Here is a 12,998-nt window from a genome sequence, read left to right on the forward strand (position 1 = left end):
AGTGTGTGGAGCTGCTGGCTTTGCTGGAGCCAGCACAGGGTCTGTGCTGATTGAACTATGAGACAACTGGCTTGGGGGTGAAGGGTCCTTCTGGGCATGGATCAGAACTGGTATTGAGCAACTGCTGCTTGGTTGATGTGGTGGCCTTGTTCACTGAGCAAATGCAAAGGAAAACAGAGCCCTGAGCACCCAGGAGGCATCCATCTCTCCTGGAGGGGCTGGACACATTTCTGTTGCTCACTGCCCTGGTTTAGTTTGCTTTTCTCAGGGAGGATTGTTGAGCTTTGTGGAGCAGCAACCTGGTACTTTTCTCTGCCTTCTTACCTTTGCTTTGTGTTGCAGGTTTCCTGCCAGATGGGTGCCTGAGGTTCCTGCTGGAGGCCCCAACAGCATCCCATAGAAGTGCTCTCCTGGTCCCAGCAGCTGAGGCCCCTCCAAACCTGCTTCTGCAATGGGTGGGTTGTAAGCACTGGTAAGACCTACGAGTCGTGTCGCCTTCGCTGCTCTCTCTTTTCTCTCGCGTTCTCTTTCTCTGTCCTTATTCCTTCCTGCCCATTTATTTCTGTTCTCCATTTGCTCTGCTGTTCTGTCTCTGGGGTTTTCACTGTCAGGTAATGAGGAGCTGTGGGTCCAGTCAGTCTTGGAGATGCCGAAGAGACGAGACATCCTGGCTATCGTGCTGATAGTTCTGCCCTGGACACTACTAATCACCGTCTGGCACCAGAGCACCATTGCTCCACTGCTTGCAGTGCACAAGGGTGAGAGAAATCAAACCAGCCCATGCCAAGTCTGCACATCACTCCCTCGTCCTCATCTCTCTCATTTCATCTCTCCATGGCAGCCATTCCCATCTCCGCTCCCAGTCCATGCTCATGCAGAAGCTTCCCCACTTCTGCTGCAGGAACAGCCCTGTGCTTTCCAGGAGTCTTTGGAGACATCAGTCTCCAAGCCATGGGACATGTTCCCTACATTTGGAGAGCTCTTTGCCACCTACATCCAGATTCAGTGGAACAGAGCACAGAAGGAGAGTGCTTTCCGTTACTCCCCAGTTATATCTTTTTTTAAGGGAGGAGTCTTTATTCTTTGCTGTTCCATTCTCTGGGCATCCTTCTGGGGAAGAAGGCCAGCTCATTTTCTGTCTCTAGTCCTTCGCTCTGGGAGATTTTCTACCCATTTCATTGTAATGTTCACTCCATCCTCAGCAGTTTCTTTTTCTTTTGCTGAGCACTCTGGTGTGCCATTGGAATTGTCAGGAGCACAGAGTGCATCCTGAACAGTTTTACCTTTTCCTGGAGGACTTGGACTTGCAGCCACCTACAAGGCTTAGGACAGCTCTTAAGGGAAAGGGGACTGATCTCCAAAAGGTGTTTCACAGGATGTGGGATCTCTATTGGGCTCCAAAATGGGGTTTAGAGAAATATCCTTTCTATATAGTGATCTGAATTGATGCCATAAAAACTAGGACCAGTTTGTTGGTGAATGACCGTGGACAATGAAGTCGCAGCACAGCGACAGCCCTGCTGTGACCCGGTCCTGAACTTGCTGGTGCCCTTGGTAAGATGCTTCCTCTGACAGAGCTTCTGTGAGCGCTCAGTGGAAAATGAGTGGTGATAGAGACCGACCTGAAGCTCATGGGAGAAACTGTTATGTGCTTGCAATGCATTTCTGAGATCCTTTGGTAGCAGGTGCTGAAAATGAGATGTGCATCTATATGCTAGTGGGGACACAGTGACAGTGGATAAATGTGCCAGGATTTACAGCTGAGAGTTTGCAAACTATCTCATATGTCTCCTTCAGGCTCCATCCTGGCTAATTATCTTGTGCCCGTGTCCAATGCATTTTGCAGCTTTATTTTTGAATTGATTCCGGTGCTTTCAGATAGCTGTGTTATGCAATGCAGATGTGCAATGCTTCACCCTATATAGGATGTGATCCTCACGTGTGCAGGATCCTTTGGTCCCCAAACACACACCTTCAAAGCTACCAAGTGCAAATCCCTCATTCAGTTCAGGGCTGTATCAAAGGCTGCGCTGCTCTACGTGTAACATGCTATGAAAAACAGATAGTACCCTGCTGGATCAGATCTGATGGCTGTCTGTTCCTGTTCTTTCTCATCTGAAGTCCCCAGCAGCAGCTGGCTTTGCAAAATCTGGGGCTCTAAGAGTCAGGCACCCACTAGAGAGCAGCTGGCGAACCTCTGAATGGCAGCGCCCCTTTATCTCTCTCAGTTCCTAACTGTGGATGCTGGTGTTCCTGCTGCTCTACGTAGTGTGAAAGTTGAAGGCTGAAAAAGTGACAAACCTGTTTTTTTACCTTGAGCTGAGTGCCTTACCCTTGCTTCCCTATGCTACATCCCAGGCCTGTCAGGAAGCAGCAGGGTATGCAGTGTCCTGGCCAGCAGTGATGCAGGGAGCTTCAGGTGATAGAGGGACTCCATGTGTTCAACAGCTCCAGCCCAGTTTGATTCCCCACTTTCCAGTCCCAGTGCTCCAGTGCAATGAGTCCTGCCCTGCTGAGTGTGGTGCCGGGAGCACTGGAGCTCTTTGGGAGCAACAGATCATCAGTCCCTGTTGCTAATTTCATTATCTAGATCTAATTGCTCTACAAGTCTGTCTCCTCTGGGCTCTCAGGCCCTGACGGGTGCAGCTTTTCTAACAGCAGGAACTTTGTTTCTCGTGGGTGTTTGCCCCCGATTCCTTTATTAATTTGTGTACTTATTTATTCAAGCCTCTGTTTGAGCTTGTTTCCTTTCCTCTTGGGCTGTGGGGGTGATCTCCTGCTATCAGTACACAGCCTGCTGGCTCATCTGGGGGGACGGGGGGTGTCGGAGGACCGAGTCCATGCGGTTTTTCTTCTCTCATACCCTTGCTCAGATGATGGTGGTGACTCCCGGCGTGATCTCGCTGCAGGCTTGGACTCCAAGGAATACTGCTTGTCGGACCGGGACATTGTGGAGGTGGTGAGGACAGAATATGTTTATACTCGCCCACCCCCGTGGTCAGACACCCTTCCCACTATCCACGTCATTACACCCACCTACAGCCGGCCCGTGCAGAAAGCAGAGCTGACACGCCTGGCCAACACCCTCCTGCATGTGCCAAACCTGCACTGGATCCTGGTGGAGGATTCCCAGCGGCGCACACCCCTCATCACCCGGCTGCTGCGGGACACAGGGCTCAACTACACCCACCTCAACGTGGAGACCCCTCGCAACTACAAGCTGCGGGGAGACATGCGGGACCCCCGCATCCCTCGGGGGACCATGCAGAGGAACCTTGCCCTGAGGTGGCTGAGAGAGACCTTTAACAAAAACAACAGCCAGCCTGGGATTGTTTATTTTGCTGATGATGACAACACCTACAGCCTGGAGCTCTTTGAGGAGGTAAGACCCTGCTGGAGGAGCCCCATGAGCACAGCATGTGGGCTGCAAAAGGTGCTGGATACATCATCTCCTGTGCTCTGGATCAGTCCTGTGTACAGTGGTACCACTGCAGCTTTCCTGAAGGTTTCAGGGCAGGCTGATCTAGTGGTTGGCAACCCTGTCTGTGGCAGGGGGTTGGAACTAAGTGATCTTTAAGGTTCCCTCCAACCTAAGCCAAACCTCATTTCTATGATTCCTTTGGGGCTTGGTGATGTGACTGCTATGTGTGCATTTCCCAGTGTCAAAAGCAATGCAAATTAATGGGGACCCTAGTATAGCCTGTGGCACACGGTGAGGAGGCATACATCCATACACTTCTCTCTGGATTAACATGCTCGAGAGGAGCATGTGTTTGACAGCACCTGCTTCATATCCTGGAAACATGGAGCCCTTTGTGCTGCCTGGAGAGGGGTCTGGAGGGAGATGTGTACCTCACCTCTCAAGAAGGACCTGTCCCCATACCCTCCTGAGGCTGAGATCCTATAGAATGGGGCAAGAAAGTAGGATTGCCTCCTTCTCCAGTGGCTGCCAGTTCCCATACCAGGGATCTCCTGTTTATTCACTCCATGCATGCCCCGTTCTCTTCCCTGATGGCTCTCACTTCAGCTTGGATAGCCACAGAATATACACGCTTTTAAAGCTGAAAGCAAACTCAAGCTGAATGTCTTTCTTCCACTTTCCTCCTTTGAGGCTGGCGCTGGCAGCATCTTCAGAGAGACTCTGTGCATTAATAAAGCAGAAAGGGTTCCTTCATTCACCCGCCTGCTTCACCCATGTGCTTTGCTGAAAGAGCCTTCTCCTCTCTGATACCGAGCTGCAGTTAAGGTCACATGGAGCCAATGGAACGTGCTGTGAAATGCAGAAGACACGCACTATTGTTCCCCGTGGACAGGCACTGCCGTTAGCATGTGTATAATGCAGAAGGGCAAGTGCCAGAGCTCTTCTGGTCTCGTTTGCAGTAATTAGCAGTGATGAGATTAGCTCTGGGAGATCCCTGATCTAAGAGCCTGGGCTGAGAGCAGAGCATGAAGCTGAGGCTGCCAGAGAGCAGGGCCAGGCACTGGGAGGGCAGGCAGACAGGCGTTCTGATCATCTGTACTGGCAAGCACACACACTGAAGTGTCCCCTGATGGCTTCTATCTATTTCTGGTGACTCTATGGGGAACGGAGGCATCTAACATCCCTCTGGATAGCAGAGCAAGCTAAACCCACTTACTTAAACCTCAGTTACAACCATTGCTTGAAGTTTTGTACCTAGTGCTGAGCTCACACTCAGTCCCATGGCCATGTGCCCCTTCCCAAAGCACCACACTCCTGCAGGCCCGTGTTGCACACCTTTCACAGGTGAGTGATACACAAAGCTCCATTGCTCCAAGACACAGTTATGCTGGGAGCATCACCTGGGCTCCCAGCCCCACGTGTCTCTTGCAGGACGCTGGGAAGGTGAAGGTGTTTTGCTGGAGGTCTGTTGTGTGGTGGATGCTGTGTGCAGCCCATCCTTCAGCACACACCCACTGTGCCCTTCTCTCTCCTTTGCCTCTAGATGCGCAGCACCAGGAAGGTGTCGGTGTGGCCAGTCGCCTTCGTCGGTGGCTTGCGCTACGAGTCCCCCAAAGTGAATGCTGCAGGGAAGGTCTACGGCTGGAAAACTGTGTTTGATCCCCATCGGCCCTTTGCTATAGACATGGCAGGGTTTGCTGTGAACCTCAGACTGATCCTCCAGCGATCTCAGGCTTATTTCAAACTACGAGGAGTGAAGGGAGGCTACCAGGAGAGCAGCCTGCTGCGAGAGCTGGTCACCCTGAATGACCTTGAGCCGAAAGCTGCCAATTGCACTAAGGTAAGGTCTCTTCCTCATACATGGGATGTGAGGACATAGTCATAGGGCACGCTGATAGTTGTTGCCCTTAAGACTCTCCAGTCCAATCTGAGAGGCAGCAGATGGATATCTAGCTGGGATGACAGGAGCATGCGAGATACAATGAGACAATGCTGGTTAGCCTGACAGGCATCAATCAGAGCACATCAGCAACAGAGGGGCTGTCAAGTGCTCTGAAAGCTTTGTGAGAGGGTGGCAGGCACTGGAGGGACTTTATCTGGGATCAGAGACTCCTGCTTGGTGCTCATGCCTCTGTCTGTAGCAGGCAGCCACCCAGCCTCCATTGTGTAATCATCCCAAGAGGACTTTTCTTCTTTTACAAATGAGCTGTTACTGCAGACAGAGACAGTGTTGGGCCATCTATTCCAGGTCCTTATCCACTTCAGAGCTGAAAGCTTTTCGTGCAAAAAAGCTCTGGCCTTGCCCTACAATTAGGTCTTTCTGCCTCTTACCCCCTTACTGCCCTACTAGCTAACAGCAAGTGCTGGCTGGAAATTAGTGTGCTTTCAGCAGATCAAGGGAGATGCTCAGGTTGTTTTAGGCTGTACAGAAGAGTACATGTACATGTAAGAGTACATGTAAGAGAATTAGGAAAAGGCTGGAGGTAAGAAATGGTGCTGACAGACAGGCTGCCGTGCTAGTGCTGCACACAGAGCTGCAGGTCAGAGCTGGAAAGGAAGCAGGAATTGCTGCCCAGGATTTGAGGCAGACTGTGTTTCTTTTCCTGGCATGGCTGTAGGGATCTTACAAGGGTCCTTGTTGAGAATTGAATGCTGTCTGCTCCTGGCAAAGTCTGAGTGCAGCTTTGCAGGTTAGTCTTTGCCTTTCTGCTCTTAGTTGCTGCCAGCAGCCTCCATTTTCCAATTGCTGTTTTGTTCACCCTTCTGATGAGGAGGAGAGTCCAAACGAGCAGCAGAGGAGGACAAGAGGTGTCTGTGCTCTGGGGTCCCCAGCATCACAGCGCAGACTCTCAATGGGCCAGTGTGCTCCTAGCAAGTGTCATTGCTTGCAGCTGTAAAGCTCTGCAGTCAGATTTACATTACAGATTACGACGTGCTCAGGTACCATCATTAAGGAGGGATCAGAGTACTGTGTAAGATAAGCACAGATGTCTGCTCTCCAGCAGAGCTGCCCTCGCTGCGTATGGGGCTGTAATGTTCAGCTGCCTTCATCCCACAGATGCTCACTCCTGCAAAAACCTTACATTGGGCTGAAGACATACATTCTATTTATCTTCTTCATTTGATACCCACCCAAAATGAAGAAGAAAATGAAAGAAGTGAATTGCTCAGGCTGGTTAGCAGTGGGGTTGTAAGGGAACGTGGCTTTACAAGCATGCTCTGTACTTCTGTGTCCTGCTGCTTCTACATTTCCCCCACAGCACACAAAGCTCTCTTCAATCCGTTGACACATTACATCTGACAGGATCAAGGTCTAAGAGATCTCATGTTCCCATAAGGTTGATGTAACTGGGACATATTCTGCTCCCCATTTCCTGGGAGTGCCTGAGGAAACGAGCTGCAGCGCTCAACCAGAGCCCTTAAAGGACAGGGACCTTGTCAGCGGCCTCAGCTATTCAAACAGCACGAGAGCACAGACACAAAATACAAGGGCACTGCAAATGATGTGCTTCTTGTTCCTGCTGCTCTTTCAGCTCCTCGTTTCCCCAGATGGAGACAGACTTATAGTTCTGTGGGTGAGGCAAGTTTCTGTGCACTTGGGTGGTTTTGGTAACTAAAAGCAGCCATTTCTTTGCTCTCCTTCCCTCCTGGCTGAGCGTGATCTGTGATTAAAGCCGTGGGCTCCAGCCTGGCATTTAGGTGGATGTTGCTGAAGGAAACTGGCTGGCAGCCGTGTGCTGGGCAGGGATTGCTGGGCGACAGCGTGAGTGTGGGCAGCGTGAAATGCCACCATGGGAATGGCACTGCTGTCACACACACAGGCTGAGAACAGGCAGCAGAGTGTCCCTGCAGCGCCTGAACCCCAAACTAATGCTGTGGGTCTGGGAACCAGCTCTGAGAGGAGGATAAATTCTTGTGTATTGGAGGAGAGCAAGCCTGGCCCTGCAGCAGCCAGGGAATTACGCAGCAAAAGGGACCAGAGCTGACTGCTTTGTGACATCACGGCTGTAAAACAGCTAAAGCTGACTGCTAATGGGCAGGGGGAAGGAAAAATTCAGCCTAAGGCAAGAAAGCTTGTAAAGGAGTGCTTTGCTTCCTCCTGATTTTACCCTGTGGTGCTGCAGAGTAGGCAGGGAGTTGGCTTCATGAGCTCTTTGTGTTCCTTCCCTTTCAGGGCCTGAGCAGCGGGGTATGGATGGAGCAGATCTGCCCCTTTTTGCTTAGATTGCTCCTGAAATTGGGCTGCTGGGTTTGTGTGGTTTGCAGTGAGCATTCAGTACCCTGGCTGCTGTGCAACAGCGCTTTGTTGGTTAAGCTTCACACGTAGTGCCTGAGTTGGTGATTTTTAGGGGACGTGAAGAACCTGGAGGGCTCTTTTTGCCTCGTTGAGCCCTGATGAGTCTCCAGAACTGCTGTGCCAATGCCATCCCCTGTAGAACAGCTACATCTGAGTAGTTGGGGTTCTGCAGCACTCTGCCTGCTCCAGGACCTTCGGATGACATGGCAGTTGTGGTAGCTCAGCTTGGACCACCAGAACCCTTAATTTCCTTTTGGAAGACAATGAAAAAGCCTGCAATGGCGACAAAGCTATAAAATCTCTTAGATCTGTTCCAAGCCTCGTGATTCTGGATGACAAGGCTGTCAATGACCGACATGTGTTGCAATAGTGAGGACTTCTACAGGGAATGCAGGTGAACTGCAGGAACTGCTGCTTATGGGAGGTCAGGCACTCAGAGCCCCCCTTTGCTCCCATGCAAACTGCATGTTTGCTCTCAGACATCAAACCAGCGCTGCTTGTGGAAAGCATCAAACTGAGAGCAAAAGCAGGTGTTGCTGTGTAAAATGGAGCTGTTCCTCCCATATTAAAGAGCACCGTGTGAGAAATAGTAGAAGCTGCTGCATTGAGCCGCAGACTTTGAGAATCAGTCAGTTGTGGTCAGTTAATTCCACATAACTGCCTTTTTGGCACTCAGATTTAACAATGTCAAAGCAGGATGCAATTGCAAAGAAAAGCTATTAATGTGTATTTGTGCCTTGGTGCCTGGAGCTGTGTGAGACCAAGCCCCGTTGCTGGCAGTGTTTGTATGGGAGCAGATCTTCCCAGCTCCTGCTGGAGAGCAGAACTGCCCACCAGCTTTGTTTCCAGCACCTGCCCTGCATTAAGGCTTGGCTATTCTGTTTGTTGGATGAGGAGCTCTTAGCTGATGCTGATGCTGCCCAAAGAGCTGCTTGGCGAGACCTGTTTGCTTTTGCTTTTCATTAGGAAGTAAGGCAGTAATTGCAGCAGCGTAATAGCAGCGGCTTCTTGGGAAGGTGGAGGGGCTCCTGTTTAACTACAGGGGCCTTTGAGGAATGCTCTGTTTGCCCTTTAGAAGCAGAACATGGCCTCATTTTTTAGAAAAGCAGGGAGCAGGTACGAGACTGTTTTGCATATATTGGGATTGAATGCACCAAGCATTGTCATAGCAACAAGAGGGAGACCCCCACGAGGAGGAACCATCACCGAGCAGGTGAGGGAGCAGGAAACCACAGCTCTGAAGGGACAGAACTGCTGCCAGCAATCCAGCTTGTAGTGCTGAGCAATGAGCATAACTGAGTCTGGTGAAAGGAAAGCATTTCCAGAGCTTGAAGCATGGCACAGCTGCGAGGAACCATTGACCTATAATGTCTCCCCCACCACAAATGTCAGCCAACCTCTTCCATTTATATTTTTTCCAGTTCTCTTTTGTAGGTGTTGATTTACATTGAGCTTTACTGCTCAGATTTTAGTAGGAATCATAGTCCTGATGTGCTTCAGTGCTGGTTGGAGAGGGGCCCTGAAGGTGATGCAGCTCCACAATGCCCGAGGGTTGGCTAACACTGTAAGCAAGAACCAGAGTCAGGATCTTGACTATAGGAAACATCCATCTGATCCTCTGGTGATGAGGGAACGGCCTTACATCATTGGCAAGGTTGATGAGCCTTTGGAGGAAGATGGTTGCTAACCACATGGAAGGAGCAGGTTAATGTCCCAAGACAGTACACTATAAGATAGGTAATTTCTGTGCACTGTGCATTCTGGGTAGCAGCAGGCCCACCTAAATGAAGCTTTATGCAAACCTCCTTGCAGCTGTGAATGCACCATTAGGCTCCAGGGTAGATGGTTAAATAGCACTATTGACTTAATGTGCAAGAATGTTTGTTAGTGCAGTGAAGGGACGAGGCTAATGACTTCTGCTGGTTTATTCAGATTTTAGTCTGGCACACGAGGACAGAAAAGCCTGTGCTGGTGAATGAGGGGAAGAAAGGATTCACAGATCCCAATGTGGAAATCTGAGCGTGCACAGCTGAACGGAGACCAACACCAGGTGAGAGCTCATGTTCTGGAACCATAAGGAGGAGCAACAGAGGAAAATACCTAACAGTGACAGGACATACAAACCACACAGTCAGTGGCAATAAGGGAGGTTGTAGGTTAAACCCCATTGTGTATCTATTTACCTAAGGTCAGCATATATAGTGTCTTTGGATGCCACTGCTGGAAGAGCAATGGAGAGGAGCAAATTGCAGACGTGCATGCTGGTGGCTGACTTGTCCATTGTTTGTTCGTGCTTCTCACCTTTAATTACCTGAGCATTCTGTTGCATTCAGTCTTCTGTATCTCCAGAGTGCACCCTGCAGTTGGTTTGCTAGAGTGAAGGATGGAGTATTTGCTCATATCCATGTCCAGACCACTGCTCTTCATTCTTATGGGGGAAAAAATATATGCACAAATCCCTTCAACCAGAGCACAGAACCAGGCCTGGAGGGGAGAGAAGGTTCTTGTTCTCTTTTCCTCTCAGACACAGAGAAGTCAGAGCAGCAAGGGGTATGGGAGAGGGGCGGATCTGCTCACAGCAGTGTATTTTTAACATAATGAGTTCTTACAGCACGTTCCCTCGGGCTGCGGGGATGGAGCCCTGCCTGCTGCAGGGCCTGTGCTGTGGCCCGTTGGCAGGACAGCAAAGGAAAGCCTGCACTGCACACTGTCTGTGCTATATATAGCAGCTTTGCAGAGAGGCCATAGCTCTTCAGCGCTGTCACAACTGCTTTCCACCAACACCCAGTTGCCTAGCAGCAGTAGTCACAGCTCTGCAATCCAAGATGGGTTTTGGGTTAGCTCCAAGGGGTGGCAGCTCACTGCAGCGAGGCAGAGGGGTAATAAACATGCTGGTTGTGTCTCTGTTGCAGAAGATTTCCTCATGCACAGCCTCCAAGGTTCCTCCCCACAGCATACAGCCAGAAATGCAGTAGCCAGGACCTCTGCTGACTTCCAAGAGTTTTAGTGTACTGAAAGCAAGCAACACTGCATACATAAACTACCCGGATCCCCCCTGCCCTTCCTCCTGGACTCTGAGCAGAACCTGATGCTCCGGGGATGGAAAAAAAGCACAGAAATACAGGACTGAACTTCCCTACGAGAGCAGCTGCCCTGTGAGACGCTCGGTGTGGGAGAACTGCACGATGCACTGAAGATGCAGCTCAGCTGGAAGGGCAGCCCAGACTGAGCGGGCTGTAATACGGGACCTGAGAGCAAGGGTGAGAATGCACACATGAGTGTGCTGGCCCCGATGACTTGTCCTTCTCAGACACGCACCCTGCAGCTACGTGTCCAACAGCCAGAGCAGCTCCTTGCTGACATAAGGGACAGTTGCCTCCTGAGGTGGCACCTCAGCCCTTAATTCTAAACCTACTTTAATCAATGTTTATTACGCTGCACAAGACAGGAAGGCTTTGGAGGAGAGTGAAAAGCAAGGCAGGTTAGAACAAACCCATTTGTACATCTGTTTCTTCTACCCCCTTCTTCTTCCCTTGATTCGGTTCCATGGTTTGGAGGGCACTCTGTGCTCCTGGATGGAGTTACACGCACAGCACACAGCCCTTGATGCTAAAAGAGCTGTGGGTGGGTTGTAAAGAGATTGTTGCGGCCATACACCATAATGCTTTGTCTGGGCTCAGATCTTAGTTCTATTTAGCTCTCATTTGGTTCACATGAACATCAGGTGTGGGATTCTCAGAAGGGCGCTCCTACATAAAGTTAAATTTCTACTCTTAAGAAATAAACTACTTAAAACTAGGGTTTGAACACGAACAACTGATTTTAGTGCATTTACCATCTTAGTGGGGCATATCTTTCAGCCCTAGCTCCTCTTTCAGGGCTGGATTGGTGTGCAAAGGAGTTAAGTAGTGGGAACAGAGCAGCATCCTTGTAAAGGGATCCTGTGCTTAGCACGCTCTGTTCCCTCTACCTCTGGCTCTAGGTAGGCTGAAAAATTAACCTGAATATTAGTTGCCTCTTCCCTGCTCTGTGACATCAAAGGACCTGAGGTACTACTGATGAAAGGGTATTCTCTGATGAAACTATATCTTGCTCCTCAGCAAGAGGCACGTGGCTGAGCAATGCAGAGGAGGAACCTGGGCGCTGCTCCCTTGGCTGACTCTATTTGAAAACGACACACTTGCTGAGGAAGAAATTAAGGTACAGCTTAGCCCTTCTCCCTACTTCCAGCCAGCAAACACACAAAGAACCCTTAATACACACAAGTTAGCACCCTCCCATCACAGCTCAAACATCTCATCAACCCCCACTGCCCCAGTTCTTTCACAAGGGTCTGAAGCAGAGTTTTCCCTTCGAGTTGAGGGAAAATGTAATCCCAGATTTGGTTCTTTTTAGCCCTAACGCATAGAAGTATTAAAGTACTACAGCTGGGATTGTTACATTCACAGTGCAGAAGTCTCCCCTTGGACTAATGGCTGTGCATTCCCTAATATTTAAAGAAACGTTTGGGTTGGTTGTTTTCAAGTTATTTTTTCCCCACTGTCTTTCAGAATCAATGGGGGGAAGCTCTCAGTCACAAAGCCTTGCTACACAGCCTTTACAATAATGTTCTTTTAGACTGGATGAAATAGTATTGGGATAGAAAGCATCCAGTTCCACTGGCCACTCTATTGGAACAGGCACTGTTACCTTGTACTAAAATGGGAGCTCTCTGCATCTGAGCAGACCGATTCTGTTCTTGTACAAGCATCAAACACCTCAGTTCAGTCTGCACACCCTAGAGGGGAAAAAGACATTGTTAAAGGCATATAAATTCTTCTGCTAAGGTAGTTTCCAACTGATGGCCTCTCCTAGCCGCATGTTTTCATTCACTAACGTCAGCTCCAGCTCCTGCTGAGCTGCAGCCTTCCCTCCCTGGAAGGAAATAACTTCCAGAAAAAACACAAAAGCCCAAGTCCTGAGCACAGCCCTGCTTTTACACTCCTCAAAGTTGAGCCCTTCCAACCTGCACAGCAGCACTGTGGGTCTGGGGAGCAGAGATGTGCACGCTCAGCGAGGCCAGCTCTTGTCAGGGTGGAGTGTATGACAGCCACACTGTCTGTTCTCAGTTTTAAATAAACTGTATTTAAATTTGTTAAATAAAATTAAGTATGGTTTTTAAGAGCTAGAATACCCTGCAACTCCATTATGAGAGGCACGTGGTTGGTGCTTCTCAGAGCCCAGATGTGCTCACCCATGTATGTGACTTCTTGGCTTCTATCACAACCAAAAACTGATTGC

General features: G+C 49.8%; 1 protein-coding gene across 16 annotated transcripts in view; it reads left to right on the plus strand.

The window, feature by feature from the left end:
• The window catches only part of B3GAT1 (beta-1,3-glucuronyltransferase 1), a 28,500-nt gene extending 15,638 nt beyond the window's left edge, over positions 1-12,862 (plus strand). For 2 of the 16 annotated variants that reach the window (XM_085525806.1, XM_085525803.1), the window contains exons 2-7: positions 343-455; positions 2,874-2,959; positions 3,043-3,382; positions 4,965-5,261; positions 9,651-9,768; positions 10,631-12,862. In XM_085525806.1, the coding sequence (XP_085381932.1) occupies positions 2,874-2,959; positions 3,043-3,382; positions 4,965-5,261; positions 9,651-9,737 (810 nt within the window). In that variant the 5' untranslated portion in view covers positions 343-455 and the 3' untranslated portion in view covers positions 9,738-9,768; positions 10,631-12,862. Of the gene's footprint in view, positions 1-342; positions 473-611; positions 759-2,873; positions 3,383-4,964; positions 5,262-9,650; positions 9,769-10,630 lie in introns of those variants that run through there. The other 14 variants (XM_085525808.1, XM_085525812.1, XM_015883913.3 and 11 more) reach the window with 14 other exon arrangements.
• Positions 12,863-12,998: the final 136 nt, after the last annotated feature.

Source organism: Coturnix japonica, chromosome 34 (genome assembly GCF_054131305.1).
Source record: "Coturnix japonica strain WE chromosome 34, WE-NBRP24, whole genome shotgun sequence".
Lineage (NCBI taxonomy): Eukaryota > Metazoa > Chordata > Aves > Galliformes > Phasianidae > Coturnix > Coturnix japonica.